Source organism: Chiloscyllium plagiosum, chromosome 12 (assembly GCF_004010195.1).
Source record: "Chiloscyllium plagiosum isolate BGI_BamShark_2017 chromosome 12, ASM401019v2, whole genome shotgun sequence".
Lineage (NCBI taxonomy): Eukaryota > Metazoa > Chordata > Chondrichthyes > Orectolobiformes > Hemiscylliidae > Chiloscyllium > Chiloscyllium plagiosum.
Window position 1 is genome coordinate 29107431 of NC_057721.1, and position 17034 is coordinate 29124464.

At 40.1% G+C, this 17034-nt stretch overlaps 1 protein-coding gene across 3 annotated transcripts in view; it reads right to left on the reverse strand.

Moving 5' to 3' along the window:
• The window catches only part of LOC122555088 (zinc finger X-chromosomal protein-like), a 51652-nt gene that overhangs the window by 34323 nt on the left and 295 nt on the right, over positions 1–17034 (reverse strand). For 2 of the 3 annotated variants that reach the window (XM_043700764.1, XM_043700762.1), the window contains exons 2-3: positions 2827–2911; positions 1786–1883 (exon numbers count right to left, since the gene is read on the reverse strand). In XM_043700764.1, the coding sequence (XP_043556699.1) occupies positions 1786–1852 (67 nt within the window). In that variant the 5' untranslated portion in view covers positions 1853–1883; positions 2827–2911. Of the gene's footprint in view, positions 1–1785; positions 1884–2826; positions 2912–16791; position 17034 lie in introns of those variants that run through there. The other variant, XM_043700763.1, reaches the window with a different exon arrangement.

Sequence of the window (17034 nt, forward strand, 5' to 3'; positions counted from 1 at the left end):
ACAATGTATCTGGAGGTTGGTGAGGTGGTAGGTGAGGACCAGTGAGGTTCTGTCCTGGTGACGATTGGAGGGGTGGGATTCAAGGGCGGGGGAGCAGGAAGTGGAGGAGATGCGGTGGAGAGCATCGTCAACCAAGTCTGAGGGGAAATTGCGGTCTTTGAAGGATGAGGCCATCTGGATTGTTCGGTATTGGAATTGGTCCTCCTGGGAGCAGATGCGGCGGAGGTGAAGGAATTGGGAATATGGGATGGCCTTTTTACAGGAGGCAGAGTGGGAGGAGGTGTAATCTAGGTAGCTGTGGGAGTCAGTCGGTTTATAGTAAACGTCGTGTTGAGTCGGTCGTCCGAGATAGAAATGGAGAGGTCTAGGAAGGGGAGGGAGGAGTCTGAGATGGTCCAGGTAAATTTGAGGTCAGGGTGGAAGGTGTTAGTAAAGTGGATGAACTGTTCAACCTCCTCGTGGGAGCATGAGGTAGCACCGATACAGTCATCGATGTAGCGGAGGAAAAGGTGGGGGGTGGTGCCAGTATAGCTGTGGAAGATGGACTGTTCCACATATCCGATGAGATTTGATAGAAGTGTTCAAAATTGAGGGGTCTAGACAGACGAGATCGGGAGAAACTGTTTCAACTTATAACAAGATAGATAAAGAGAAAGCAAAGGTTAAAAAAGATTTGCGAGAAAAGATGAGAATGTGGAACATACTACCTGGAGTTTTGGTGGAGGCAGATTCAATTGAGGCTTGAAAGATGCCATTAGATTATTATTTTAACTGAAACAATATGCAGGGTCAATTGGCACTAAGTCATAATGCTTATTCAGAGGGCAAATGCAGACACAATGGGTTGAATGGCCTCTTTTTGCACTCTGGCGATTTTGATCGCACATCAACTCGACTGTTTCCATATTTATCATGGATTTCAGCTCTATGAAAATGACAAGCGCTCGCTTGTCAAGTCTTCAATATTTCTGGGATGCAATGTCAAGTCTACATTAAAATGACAGATGAAGTTCTGAGAAAAGTTATATTTACAGATAGATTTCTGGTGACAAAAATTAGCACACTGCGATTGAAATCTTACTCCAAGCGGATACACCAACCAATTACATATGATGCAAGAAATCAATTAAAGAAACAGCTAATTTTTCGTGTGCAGATTACCTGGTTTCTTTCTATTGTTTTTGATAAGGAAAGAGATCTAGTTCGGCCCTTGTTTTCTTAAAATGAGTAGTTAAACAAAAAAAAAGGTTTTGAAAGTCAAAACTAAAGTCAAGGAACTGTATTTCTAAGAGAAAGAAAGATCTTTGCAGACTTCTGAACAAACAACCTCAAAGAAGAATTCCCAGACAAAAGATCACTTTTCCTTCTCAAACAAGTATTTTTTTCTTATTCTTGTTATCTTACATTATGGTTAACATTGTTACTGGTTACTTTTAGCACATGTAACTGAACTGATCATGAGTATTCCTTTGTTGCCTATTAAGAATTTGTTTCTGAATATTCTAATAGAAATGCACAATGATTGGTGAAGAGGAAATGAAAAAAAGTGTCAATTTTCAGGTTGAGACATTCTCAAATGCAAACTCTTAAGTTATATCCTTTGATTGAAGAGGAAGCAATGTAATTAATTCTAAACAGGTTTGAGAACTGTATCTGAAAAATGCAAATCTGGATATGGATATTTGAAAGAAGTGGAGCAGTTATCTGTGTCCTAATGGCCAAAGTAATCTTGCCACTGAAAATCCAAATTATACCATTCATAATACAAAATGGGGTTTCGATTACCTGTGTTATCAAATATCACCTTGGGCTCCTGTTGCTGCAGTTCAAGCCTTCCTACATCTTCATCCATGGTCTACAAATTTCATTAATCACTGCTAAATCTGTTAAAGGAACCAAGAATCTTTAAGGAGTCAATCATGACTTGCATACAAATATGATTTGTTTCTCACAATATCCTTTCACAGATAGGATAAAAGAAGTTTACGATCAATGGGGATCAATCCCAAAGGCTCAATTAGCTACTGGGCTTTATTCATAATTTGAATCATGACATACAAAGCAGTGGTAATGTTAATGCAAGTTAAATGCTATAGACTTGCTTGGAGGCTATTAAACAAAAACTACATATAAATTTCTTACCATCTTTAAACTACCAGAAATTTCAAATAATTAAATATTAATGACCATAGAATATTAAAATGTATTGCTAGAACAGATTTATTCAGGGTACACTGTATCTGAATTTGGCAGATTGCAAAAACTGGTGCAATGTACAGTTTTTTTGACTATGCTATTTTAATGACTATGTAGCAATCTATATGACCTACACACTTAGCAAAATTTCTGCTGACCTTGGAATATTTTTCATGATAATATCAGAGACATTAAAAGAAATAAAAGCTTTAAATAGGATAATACTAAATGTTCACTTCAATAAATTTCTGAACAAGCAATGACTTGTCACTTTTTCAAAGAGAGTAAAAGCAAAATGCTATTGAGGCAATAGCTAATTGTTGAGCGTTACCCTGAGATAATCTTCAATCTGAAATCTACTCTGGATTATTTTAAAACTACAAGCAGTCTTGAGGTGCCAGTTTTCAGTGATTTTTTTTTAGATGTTTAGAGAAATCTCGATTATCCAAAGGCCATGGGTAAGCAGTATTTTGTTTAGTTAATTGAATTCCAGATAACTGAATGCCGGATAACATAGTTTAGCCGAGGATCGGGACCTTGCAATCTTGCCAAATAATCCGATATTCAGATAATTGAATGCCGGATAATAGAGGTTCCTCTACACAAGCCATGCATACTTGAATTACCTACCATTAAGAACATTTCTTCAGTGGGTAGAGAACTAGATCACTGGCTGTGGCACGCTTATCCAGGCATAGATAAATGAAGGAGTCACCTGTTAGAAGAAAATAAAGTCCAATTCAATTTTGCCATATACTTTCATCTTTCAAAATCTATGAATTTAGTGTTCCCATGTAATAGAGGTTTCATCAGAGGAAAATGAAAGACTGAACTGGACATTCTTCATAACATTACAAAGTAATACTAAATAAAAACTAAGAATTGCAGGTGCTGTAAATCAGAAATAAAAACAGAAGTTGCTAGCAAATCAAAGTTGACGTTTTTGGTCCGGTGGCCCTTCCTCAGAATCCTGAAGTTGCTAGGAAGGGTCACTGGACCCAAAATGTTAACTTTGATTGTTCTTCACAGATGCCACCAGGTCTGGTGAGCTTTCCAAGAAATGTCCATTTTTATTACAAAGTGACATCTCGACATGAACCTTGATCAGATAGTGACTGTTGTTCTCCTGAAAATAGAGTGGAACTGAAAAGATGTAGTAATTGTCTCCCACTGTTTCCTACCTATGCGTCAACAAAATATACTTAATTGGTTCAAAAGCACTCCATTCCTCTGAGTGCTAAATGGATGCACTCTTTGTTTGTTAGTCACTTTTTATAAAAGACTTTTCTATTCAAACTGCTTGAATGTATTATGACATACCTCCTTGGCCATTACATCTTAAGGTGGGAGTTGATTCAGATCTCATAGTGTTCCTATCTCTAGTCTATCACTGGAAGTCTAAACATGAAGCATTGGACACTTTGGCAATGGTGGAATGCGAAACTCTTACTCGATATAAATTAGAACCGTAACCCTGTACCTTAGACCACTCAGCTATGCTAGTGGGCAAGAAAACGTATTTTTAATCAACCCATTTAGACATATTTCCATACCAGATGGCACCTGATTCTGGACTTTCCACTTGGAGGGAGAACACTTCCACTACACCACAAAAAGCAGAAAAATTAAAAATAATTAGGCTATTTGGATATGTTACAACATACCTCTGTGACAGCAGGGACTTCAACTCAGATCTTAAGGCCTAGAGGTAGGGACCTGACTCTTGCTTTATGTGCTCAGTGTCCTTAATCAAAATTGCACAACACTTGTGTATTCTTAACCCCATAATTAGCCAACCATTAGCAATGAAGATATTAAAAGTATGTATCAAACTCTTTACTTTTTCCTCATTGATAATTGAGAGGGCAGCATGGTAGCTCAGCTTCTGCCTCACGCTGCCAGGGAATCAAATTCAATTCCAGACTTGGACGTGAATCTGTGTGGAGTTTGCAAGCTCTCCCCGTAGCTGTGAGGATTTCCCTCTGGTCTCTGGGCCTCCCACAGTCCAAAGATGTGCAGGTTAGGTGCATTGGCCATAGTAAATTTCCCCAGAGTGTCCAAGGAAGTGCAGGCTAGTTGGATGAGTCAGGGAAAATGTGCGATTATGGGGATATGGTGGTGGCACTTCTGTGGGTTAAATGCTCAAAGGATTGGTGAAGACCCCATGGGCCAAATGGCCTCTTTCTGCACTCTATGGATTCTATTATTGCAGACAACTAGATTATTCACATGCTGTCAGAATGTATAAGAAAGCCTGTACTTTTATTCAGGTAAAAGCCCACTTGCCAACTAAATGCCTAATAAATGTGAATCTGCTGCCAACATCAACCAAATAAATAAAGCATTGACCAACAATCACCCAAGCTTGCAAATACTACTCTTTAAATGTTGTAAACTGGTGAGACACTTCACAAATTTCTATTTTATGCACCCTTACCTGACTTACTTGTGATCTTGTAAGTGCAGCTTCTTTACAGTTTGAGATACTCAGTTGCCATAGTAAGGATTTATAAAAATGTATATTTTAATATGAGGTTGTATTGATAGGCAGGGTTGGGGGGGGGTGGGCTTAAAAGGAGAGGGCCAGGGTTGCACTCTCAACAGCCACTCCTTATTGCCACTTGCTGGCTGATTTGCTCCCAGATTGGGCTAAATGGAGGAACCCTCCACCCCCTAAACCTAGCCAGGAGACACACCGGTTTTCCCATCAGATAACCAGCCACATTTCTCATCTGCAATCAGGCTGGTTTCAAGTTGATGTCCTTAAATGCCTGTTATTTGACCAATTAAGGGTCTGAATTTGTGGCAAGTTGTGAAGTTCACCCATAGACTTTCTTGTCCACCACTTAACTTTTTTTTTTGAGGTCAAGAACCTTTTTTGGAGTATTGGGTGTTTTGAAGGGCATTATGGTGGATATGTCCCCAGGGCCCAATGGTATTTACAGTAGAAAAGTGTGGTGCGGGAAAAGTGCAGCAGGTCAGGCAGCATCCGAGAAGCAAGCGAATTGACGCTTTGGACATGAGCCCATCAGAAATGTGGGGGTGGGGCTGAGAGATAAATAGGCATCGGCAGTGGGGCTGGGGGGAAAAGGTAGCTGGGAAAATGATAGGTAGATGCAGGTGAGGGTGATGGTGATAGGTCGGAGCGGAGGGTGGAGCAGATAGGTGGGAAGAAAAGATGGACAGGTAGGACAGTTCAAGTAGGGCAGTGCTGAGTTGGAGGGTTGGGTGCAAGAGGAGGTGGGCGAGGGGAGGTGTGAAATCGACATTGATGCCATGTGGTTGGAAGGTCCGCCCACTCCTATTTATCTCTCAGACCCATTCCCATGACCTCACATTCCTGACAAAGGGCTTATATCTGAAACGTTGATTCTCCTGCTCCTTGGATGCTGCCTGACCTGCTGTGCTTTTACAGTGCCACACTTTTCAACTCTGACTCTCCAGCATCTGCAGTTCTCACTTTCTCCAAACAGTATCTACCCCAAGTTATTGAAAAGGAGATTGCTAGAGCCTGGACCAAGATCTCTGTATTCTCATTAGCCGCTGGAGGGGTCTGGGAGGACTGGCGAGTAGCTAACGTCATTCCATATTCAAGCTGGGAAATAGTTGTAAAGCTATTGGAAAGAATTTTTTAGGATGGAGTTTACATGTTTTTGAAAAAGCATGGCCTAATTAAGACCAATCAGGGCAGGTCATAGTCTTATTAACTTGACTGAATTTTTTGAAGAGGTGACAAAGGTGATTAATGAGGGTAGAGCAGTGGATGTTGTCTACATGGATTTTAGTAAGGCTTATAACAAGGTCCTTCATGGTCGGCTCGTCCAAATTAAGATGCCTAGGATCCACGGTGTCTTGGGTGCGTAGATTCAGAATTAGCTTGCCCATAGAAGGCAGAGGATAGCGATGGAACGTTGTTTTTCAGGCTGGAGATCTGTGACTAGGGGTGTTTTGCAGGGATCCGTACTGGGACATCTACTGTTTGTAATATATATATATAAGTGACTTGGATTAAAATATAGATGGATGGGTTAGTAAGTTTGCAGATGATACAAAGATCTGTAGAGTTATGTATAGTGTAGAAGCTTGTCAAAGGATACAGCGGGATATAGATCAGTTGTAGATGTGGGCGGAAAAACGGCAGATGGAGCTTTTGTAAATGTGAGGTGCTGAATTTTAGGAGATCAAATATTAAGAAAAAGTATATAGTTAGTGGCAGGACCCTGAACAGCATTGATGTACAGACTGATGTTAGGGTTCAACTCCATAGCTCCCTGAAACCGGGAACACAAGTAGGTATAGTGAAGAAGACATATGGCACGTTTGCCTTTATTGTTAGGGAACTGAGTACAAGAGTCATGTTGTGGCTTTATAAAACTTTGGTTAGGCCATAGGTAGAGTACTGTGTTCAATTTTGGTCACCAGAAAAGATGTGGGAGCTTTGGAGAGTGCGCAGAAGAGGTTTACCAGGATGCTGCCTCGATTAAAAGGGTATGAACTATAAGAAGAGGCAAGAAAAATTCAGGTTGTTTTCTCTGGAGCAGCAGAGATTGAGGGAAGGCTTGATAGAAGTCTATAAAATTATGAGATGCATGGATATGGTTGACAGTCTGAATCTTTTTTCCCCCAGAGTTGAAATGTCTAACACTAGGGGGCATGCATTTAAGGTGAGGGGAGTACGTTCAAAGCAGATGTGAGGGCAAGTTTCTTTTTACTCAGAGTTGTAGGAGTGTGGAAACACTGCAAATATGATAGGGGCATTTAAGAGACTTTTAGATAAGCGCATGAATATGCAAGAAATGGGGGGTTATCGACCAAACGCGGCAGAAGGAATTAGTTTAATTTGGTGTCACATTCGGCACAACATTGTGGCCCATTCCAATGCTGTACAGTTCCATGTTGATTGCTGAGGAGGTGAGAAGAGGTGGCATATTGCTCCAGGGTCAACTTGATAGGTCATATAAATATCTTAATCCATCGCAAGAAAAACAATTCCGAAACAAAATACATAACTCAAATATGTGAGAAATAGGAAAAACCTCATTATTGGAATAAAAAGTGATGGTTGCTGTAATCAGACATGGATGGGCCCGATGGAGGATTTACTTTAATAATTGGCATATCAATTCCTTGTACTTCACAGTGCACAAAACATGAAAGGTCGTGCTGTCGTGAACACAGAAACACATGCTCTGTCGACAAGACAGTTTCTCAAATAACAATACTGGAAACAAAAAACACCTGTTAGGCCACACTTAAGAGTATTGCATACAATCTGGTCACCACATCACAGGAAGGTGATGGAGGCTTTGGAGAGGGTGCAGAAGAGGTTTACCAGGATGCTGCCTGGATTAGAGGGTATGAGTTATAGGGAGAGGCTAGAAAACGTCGGGATCATTTTCTCTGGAGTAGCAGGGCCTGAGGGGAGACTTGACAGAAGTCCATAAAAATTATGAAATGTGTAGACAGGGATGACATTCAGAATCTTTTACCTACAGTTGAAATGTCTGGTGATAAATAGCAAGAAGGTGCATAGCTTCAAATTGAGGGGAAATAGATATAGAACAGATGTCAGAGTAGAAGGGATGTGGAATGCACTGCCTGTAACAGTTGCAGAGTTGTCAACTTTGTGGACATTTAAATGGTCATTGGATAGGCATACGGACGAGAATGGAATAGTGTAGATTAGATGGGCTTCAGATTAGTTCCACAGGGTGGCGAAACATCGAGGGCCGAAGGGTCTGTACTGTGCTGTAATGTTCTACGTCTAAAACTAGGGAGCATGTATTTAAGGTGCGGGAGGCAAGTTCAAACAAACAAGGGTCAAGCTTTTTTTTAAAAACACAGTTGCAGGAGAGTGGAATGCACTGCCAGGGGTGGTGGTGAGGGCATATACGATAGGGTTAGTTTAATTTGGCGTCATGGTCACACAATATCATGGGCCAAAGGGCCTGTTTCTGTGTTGTACAGTTCTATGTTCTAGTGCAATGCTCAAGAGGTTTTGAAAAACAATTTTCTTCCATTATCTCATCAACAATCCAAGATTCCTTGATTTAAAAAAAGACTTCTCCATTTAATCTGCTCAGCCAAACACAGTTTACATGGAATACCTCAATTATGATATCTACTGCCTAATAGTGAAACTCTGAGTAATCTCTTTTCCAACTTATCATAAGTCAGTGAGAGATAGGAGTAGGAGCAGGCCATTCAACCCATCAAGTTTACTTAACCATTCAATAAGACCATTGCTGATCTGACGATCCTCAACTCCATCTCCAGGCAATCTCTTGGTTAGAGTATTGAATACAGGATTGGGAGGACATGTTGCAGCCGTATAGGACACTGATTAGACCACTGTTAGAATATTGCATGCAATTCTGGTCTCCTTCCTATCGGAAAGATGTTGTGAAACTTGAAAGGGTTCAGAAAAGATTTACAAGGATGTTGCCAGGGTTGGAGGATTTAAGCTATAGGGAGAGGCTGAACAGGCTGGGGCTGTTCTCCCTGGAGCGTCAGCAGAAGAGGTTTACCAGGATGCTGCCTGGATTAGAGGGTATGAGTTATAGGGAGAGGCTAGAAAACGTCGGGATCATTTTCTCTGGAGTGGCAGGGCCTGAGGGGAGACTTGACAGAAGTCCATAAAAATTATGAAATGTGAAAGAGTTCAGAAAAGATTTACAAGGATGTTGCCAGGGTTGAGGATTTAAGCTATAGGGAGAGGCTGAACAGGCTGGGGCTGTTCTCCCTGGAGCGTCAGAGGCTGAGGGGTGACCTTATAGAGGTTTACAAAATCATGAGGGACATGGATAGGGTAAATGGGCAAAGTCTTCCCTGGGGTGTGGGAGTCCAGAACTAGAGGGCATAGGTTTAGGGTGAGAGGGGAAAGATATAAAAGAGACCTATGGGGCAACGTTTTCACACAGAGGGTGGTATGTGTATGGAATGAGCTGCCAGAGGAAGTGGTGGCATTTAGATGGGTATATGAATAGGAAAGGTTTTGAGGGATATGGGTCGGATGCTGGCAGGTGGGACTAGATTGGGTTGGGATTCCTGGTTGGCATGGACTCTGTTTCTGTGCTGTACATCTCTATGACTCTATGATGTTATGGTCTCTGGTTCCAGACTCTCCCACAACAGGAAACAACTTCTGTCTTCTCTTCCACATCAAGCTCCTTAGCAATTGTATTTGTTTCATTAAGGTTAACTTTCATTCCACTAAACTGTAATGAGTACAAGCATAACTGACTCAACCTCTCCTCATAAGAAAATTTCCCTACGATCAACCTAGTGAGCCTCCTCTGGACTGTCTCCAATGCAAGTATATCTTTCCTTAGATAAAGGAATCAAAATTGTTCATAGTATTCCAGGTGCCATCTATCTGGTACCTTGTTTGACTTAAGGCTTTGCTAGTTTGATACACTGTTCCCTTTGAAATAATAGCTGAAAATGTGTTGCTGGAAAAGCACAGCAGGTCAGGCAGCATCCAAGGAACAGGAGAATCAACGTTTCGGGCATAAGCCCTTCTTCAGGAAACGTCGATTCTCCTGCTCCTTGGATGCTGCCTGACCTGCTGCGCTTTTCCAGCAACACATTTTCAACTCTGATCTCCAGCATCTGCAGTCCTCACTTTCTCCTTTGAAATAATAACCAACATTCTCTTTATCTTGGTTTTTACATGTTTCATGTACAAGAACCCCCCAATTCCCTCATTGCTGCACCTTTTCTCCATATTTCCCCATTTAAATAAAATTTAGATCCTCTATTCTTTATGTCAAAGTGCTTAATATCACAGTTTCCTACAAATGTTCTATGTAGTTTTGCCCATCTGCTGAATTTGTCTAAATCACTTTGCAAACCCTGTGTCATCCTCACCACTTGCCTTCCCACCTAATTTTCTGTCACCTGTAAACTTGGAAATAGTACAGCAACTTACCTCATCCAAAATATATATATATTATAAAAAATTGTGGATGAGCACTGATCCCTATTGCACTTGTGGAAGTTGCAGATTGCAATCTCCAAAGCACCCCACTTTTCCCAACTCTGCCTTCTTTAGTTGGTTAGTCAACTGTCTATGCTAATATATCATGAGCTCCTGTCTTAATAGAAAGCTTTGTGCGCAGTATTTTATCAAGTAATATTAGGAAATCTACTATTTGGTTTTCCATTATCTATCCTACTTTTTACTATTTTGAAGAAATTTCATAAATTGTCAGATTTGATTTTCCCATCATGATGACATGACTATGCTTGATTATATTATACGTTTCCAAATCCTGTGCTATTACATCCTTTATAATACTTATTTTCCTAATGACAAAGGTTAAGCTAACTTTCCTATTCATGCCTTTCTTCCTTTTTAAATTAAGATGTTACATTGACAGTTTTCCAATCTACTGAGACTTCTCCAGAATCCAAAATTTTTGGAAAATTAGCATATCCACTATCTCTGTAGCTATTTTGTCTAACTTTCTAGGATGCAACCCATTAGATCCAGGGGTCTTATTGGTCTTTAAGCTCATTAGTTCTAAGCTTTTTTTCCTCTCGGGTTGGGAATTGTATTTATTCTGCTCCTTCTACCCTTTGCCCTGATTATTTAAGCTGTCACTGTCTGATGCAAAATATATATTCTTCTTCTTCACATTTCCTGGTTCCCCACTATGGTTTCCCTAGCTTAATTCTCCAAGAGGCCTATATTCATTTTAGCCTCTCACTTTCTTTTTATATCTTTAAAGAAGCTTTTATTGTCCATTTTTATATTACATGCTAGCTGACCCTCAAAATTTATTCCACCTCTTTTCAGAAAAATCATCTTTAAAGGTTTTTGAAAATTTCCAATCCTCTGGCTTATCATTAATCTTTGCCACATTGCATATATTTTTCCCTCAATTTAATACTATCCTTGAGTTCCTTGGGTAAGCAGTCAGTCTATCTCCTTCTTAGAATCCTTCTTCCTCACTGGGATATATGTTTGGTGCAAGTCATGAACCATTTTCTTGAACATCTACTACTGTTCCTCAACCTTATTTCCTGCCAAACTCTTTTCCCAGTTCACTTCCGCCCTTGTTCCTTGGTAATTATGCTCATTTAAGTTTGTTTAGGTTGCTTCTAACCAAGGTGTCTCGCTCTTAAACTGAATCCTAGATTATAATATATTATGGCCAGTTTTACTTTGAGATTAGTTATTAAATCTGCCTTATTACGCATTATGAAATCCAAAACAACCAGACCTTGTCTGGATCCATTGTACACTGTTCACTGAATGTGTCCAAAATACACTATGAATTCTTCCTCCTGGCTAATTTTTTCAATTTGATCGACATAATTAATATAGTTTTTTTAAAAACATACCCTCATTATTTGCTAATTTATTCCATGTCTCACAGTATAGCCACTATTAGCATGCCTACAGATCTTCTTCCCTTTGTTATTTCTTACACCCATTCATGTGGATTCAATATCTTCCAAGATAATTTCTTGCTTTGCACAAATTCCATCTCTTACTAGCAAAGTTACCCCACTACCTTTCCATCCTGCTTGTCCTTTCAGTCATGTACCCCCGAATATTTATTTCTGCAGATTTATTATTCCCCAGACTTATTTAACTTCTTGATTTCATTTACTCTATGCTAGTTTGCCTGTGGCTCATGTTGTAATCTTGAAATTATTACCTTCAATGTTCTGTGGTCAGTTTGCTCGTTCTCCAGGCAGTCAAAACTTCCATCCACATAACTTGTAACACCTCCTAACTGCTGAATGAGTGCAAAGTTCAAGGCTCTTCGAATAATAGCCCTGTGATTCCATATCTGCCTCACCTACAAACACATTTTGTTATCTCTGATCATTGACTACATTTGAATTACCTAGTCTGAGGGGCATTTCTAAAACATAGTGTCCAAGTTACTTTCTCCTTCCCTGGTGTGACTTAAGCGCCTTCAGCTTGGATTCCAGCTCCTCAACTCGGATGTGTTTAGGTATGTTTGCCCTGGATCAAATTGAGGTGTTCCTGCCTTGTCCTGTAACTCCCACTGCATCACCATGATATTTTACAAAACTTAATTCTTCTAGTATCCCTGTTCCTTACACTTTATTGCAATTATCTTTACACCAGCATTATTTTGTTTAACAAGGTACTTTCAAGAAAAAAAAGGGAGGGGTGTTTGAAATCACAACGAACTTAACCACAAACAGAAGATACATTTACTTTAAGGCTAGAAATACTCACCAATCTTACTTGCCAATTAACTATGTTACCTGCATTTTTGCCACTTTGTGGTTCATGATGTCACTCATTGCAAGTAGGCCTCTGATCTATGCCTTTCATCCTCTCCCACTCACTTCTCACTCTGTAGACTTACTGTATTTGCTGTAAACCTTACTTAAAGTGCTATTTACCCCTCTGCACCAAATTCCAATTTCAAAACAAATTCCCCAATATACTTCTGAGGAAGGGTTGCTCGACCCAAAACATTAACTCTGATTTATCTTCAGAAATGCTGCCAGGCCTGTTGAGCTTTTCCAGCAATTTCTACTTTTGTGCCAGATATACTTGACATCTCTCTCGCCCAGACAAAGTCACCCTCACACTGAACATGCTCCGTACTGAGCCCATATTCCACACTGATGACTTATGGATTGGTCTCTTAACCACAGGATATTTCCAGGAGTGGGTCTCAGTTTGTACTGATATCAGCGAAGGCAATACAAGGTATGTAAAACTGCCATAATGCGTCATGTTAAAAAATAAACATTCTCAGAAGCACTCAATGACCAGGGCATAATTTTGATTGACTGAAGTTAATCACTTCTACTTTGATAAGCTAATATAGGGCAACTGCTGCCCATGGAACAACATTTAGTGAAAGCATCACAACTGCAAAATTCTTCACATTTCCACTCTGACCTCTTTGTCCTCAGACTCCTGCAGTATTACAGTGAAGTTGCACAGACCTTTTAATCAAGAACTTTAGAGTATACTAGATTTTGATAACTTCTGCACCAATTTTGTTCTTTTTAATTCCAGACAACAGCTGTCATGATTCTATCATTCATATCTCTTCTAGAAACTACATTTTCTCGTCCCATTACCTTTTCTCTTGCACCATTAACTTTTTTGTAATTAAATTACTTGTCTTCCTATCACTGGCCTTCTATTTTGTTCTCTATCTACCCCTCCCCTCTCTATTGTTCCCGCCTCTGTGCTTGCTGGAACATCTTCAACGTTTTCCCCAGTTCTGATGAAATATTAACCCTGCTTCCCTCTCCACAGTTTGGCCTGAGTATTTCCAATGTGTTTCTGTTTTTTTATTTCATTAACAGTATCAAAGCCTTCAGAACAGGCAAAAACCTTATACTGGACAACTCCACTAGCAGACTGACACACTCCCATTTCTCCCCAATGAGAGTGTAGCAGTTTTATGAAATGCCAACAGCTATGTGGGGTGGGGATGGCAGAACTGAACAGCTGAAAATGAAATAAAATACTAAAAATAGGTTGTGCATTCACAGATTGAACATTGTGCATTTTTAACACAGCGCTTCCAGTTCTTTCCTTTGGAAAGGATTGTTGTTAAGTACAAACTGATAGCCCATCAAATGCACAGGCTCCATCAGATGCACCACCATCCAAAACAGCAAGAGGCAGTAAAGGAAGCTTGAACAATGCCTCCAATCTACCATCACATTCTTCAGTTAATTTTCAGGAAACCACAGCTCCTGTTTGATATTATAAATTAATAATGCACTCACTGCCACTGAAATAACTTTTTAGCATTAACTGTTTAAATTAAAACTATTTAATTTGTTTTAGGGTTTTATCAAAAAACATTGAGGCCTCCAAAGAAGCAGTCAATTTATTCTGTAACTTCAGTTTTTGTAATAAAATTGGGCGTATTAAAGTTAACTAATTACAGTGTAGTGACAAAAAGGCCCCCTCTTCATGGAAAAAAACCCAGAATTTTACACATAGGAGGTATATCAACACATCTACTGCAACACATCCATTTAGTCTGCTTCCCATATATAACTCCTTTGTTCAAATAAATTTAAATGAATATTGTACACATATACCAAGCATTTTACGCTTCTGAAAGAGGACTACAAAAGACAGAGTATTCAGAGAAGTTTTCAATTTCGACCCTCCACAGATAATTTTGCATTTAACATGAAACATATGTTGTCAAGAAATGGCTGGGTTGGCAAGATATTATCACCCAATAGATAAGGATGATGTGTAAATGCCACACTACTGGCTAACTTGATTTTGACATTCATGGCTGTAGGTTAGAATACTATCATAAGAGCTCTTGAATAAATGTATCTCTCAAGAGAGAAGAGCTGGGTTCAAGTCCCACTTGCCCCTAATGTTCATTTCTGAACAGGGCGGTACAGTGGCTTAGTGGTTAGCACTGCTGCCTTACAGCGGCAGAGACACGGGTTCAATTGCAGCCTTGGATAACTGTCTGTGTGGAGTTTGCACGTTCTCTGTGTCTGTGTGGGTTTCCTTTGGGTGCTCCAGTTTCCTCCTACAATCCAAAAATGTGCAGATTAGGTGAATTGGCTATGCTAAATTACCCATAGCGTTCAGGGATATGTAGGTTAGGCGCATTAGTCAGGGGGAAATGTAGAGTAATAGGGTAGGGGAATGGGTTTGGGTGGGATACTCTTCGGAGGATCAGTGCGGACTTGTTGGGCTAAAGAACCTGTTTTCCACACTGTGGACAAATCTATGAAATAGAAAATATCTAAAATATTAATGTACAAAATCATTGAGAAGCAAATTAAGTTTTTATCTAAGATAGACCAAATCAGTATAAGAGAAATCATGTTTGAGAGATTTCTATTGTCCATCTGTTAATGTTCGGTAGGGCATTACAAAGAGTAATGAACCTTTTCATCGAAATGTCTATTTGGAAAGAAACAACCAAGAGTAGTGAACATGTGACAATCTATAGCAATTTTTAAAATACGGACTATCATCAGGTTATGAATTAGTTTCATTCTTGAGTACACTTGTAAGTTAGTTTGTATGCAAGCATGCAAAATGTGCCGTAAAATAGTTGTTCCTAAGTAGAAGATGTTTACATGTTGGATCTTGAAAATTATTAATATGGGAGCTCTTTTGTTGATATGCACATTTGGAAGATGAATGTTCGTAAAGTGAGGACAGCCTGTAGTTAACAGCTTTATTCCCTCCAACCTGTGATCACTGACTATACCCCCCACCCAGAAAGCTCAGGACCTTTTCTATGTAACGTACACAACAAACTGTTTCAACACAAGCCTCACTGGAGAAACAACACAAGGCTTATATATTCAGGGTTTTACGGTAAAAAGCCAATTATATTTTTCCACAAGGAGGTTGCAGGTACTAATAAAAGTATCAAACTTAACAAAAATGAATAGCGTTGAGCAAAGGTGATTAGCAGGTCAAAAGATTGGAAAGACTATTAAAACATGCAAAAAGTGATTCAAAAGATTAATCAGGGAAAATTCAACTATAAGCAAAAGTTAGCTAGAAATATACAAATAGCAAGTGTTTCAGAGGTATTTGAAAATAAATCAGTCAACAAAATGAGCATTAGACCTATAGAAAGTTAGTCTGGGGAAATCATAATGGAAAATATGGAGATGACAAATGAACGGGCATTTTATATCAGCCTGCCCTGGGGAGAATGCAAGTAACATCCTCGAGATAGCTGTAACTCATGACATGGAAGGGAATGAGGAACAACAAAATTAGGATCATTTCGGAGCTGCCAACCCTTAGTCCTTATGTGTTTCAATCTATAGCTTTAAAAGTGGCTTTTGAGATAGAAATAAAAAGCTTAAAAGAGCGTTCTGACTGTAAAAAATAATTAGGCAAGGGCTAACTTTTCGTTGCACCAGTCATTGAGTGTTTTCAGATGGACGAGCTAGTTCCCCCATCCCGCCAGAAACTGTATTTCAAAGACGAAAAGCATGCATTACTATTAAATGCATCGACCGTTAAAAATAATAACCCCACCCAGTCTGAAATCCAAATTTGTCTGAATGTTTCACACCCGAATAATGTTCAGAGCAAAAAGCTACATTTATTTGTCCTGAAAAGAATTGCCACAAAAAGTATTCAGAAATGTTTTGAGATGGGTGAAATTATTGCTTGGAAGTCCACGGTATGGGAGGGAGCACAGGATTGTAAAAGGGAGAAAAACAAATAGGCTGACTTTGCCGGGGTTAATAAAGCGGTGCAGAGATGAGTGAGCGGGAAAGCAAGCAAGCTGCCGCAGTGCCCATCTGGTGATGACGATATTCATAATGGAAATGGCGGGCAGCGCAGGAACCAGCTCGCCGCCGCCTCCCGAGTGGGGTAATAAAAACACCACAGCATCGGAAAATGCATCTGCAGAATTTAAAATTCCATCGCAACGAAGGCGCGGGAATTTATTTTTTCAAAAAAACTACGTTCCTTCGAAGTGACCGGGCCGCGAGTTCCGCTCCTCTCGCAGAAGGTGGGGAGGGGAGGGAAAACAAAGGTGACTCAGGAGCCAGTTGGAGGAGGTGGGGGTTGGAACAGGCTCCATGCTGCCCCTCACTGAGGGGAAAAAGAAAACCACTCACCACCAAGATGGCGCCGGACGCCTTCCTCCAACCCTGCCCCCAGCCGACATTTTGTCTCTGCCATCGGCCGCACAATGCGCCTTTGCTGCAGCTCCTTCTCGGCGACATTTTCATCGAAAACAAAGGGAAAGGCAGGCTGGTCGCCACCCTGCACTTCAGTCTCGTTTTCTTTCCTAAATGGTTTTCTTTGGGCGGGGGTGAGGGAGAAACAAAATTCGCGTCCAGTTCTCTAGCGAGGCCTCA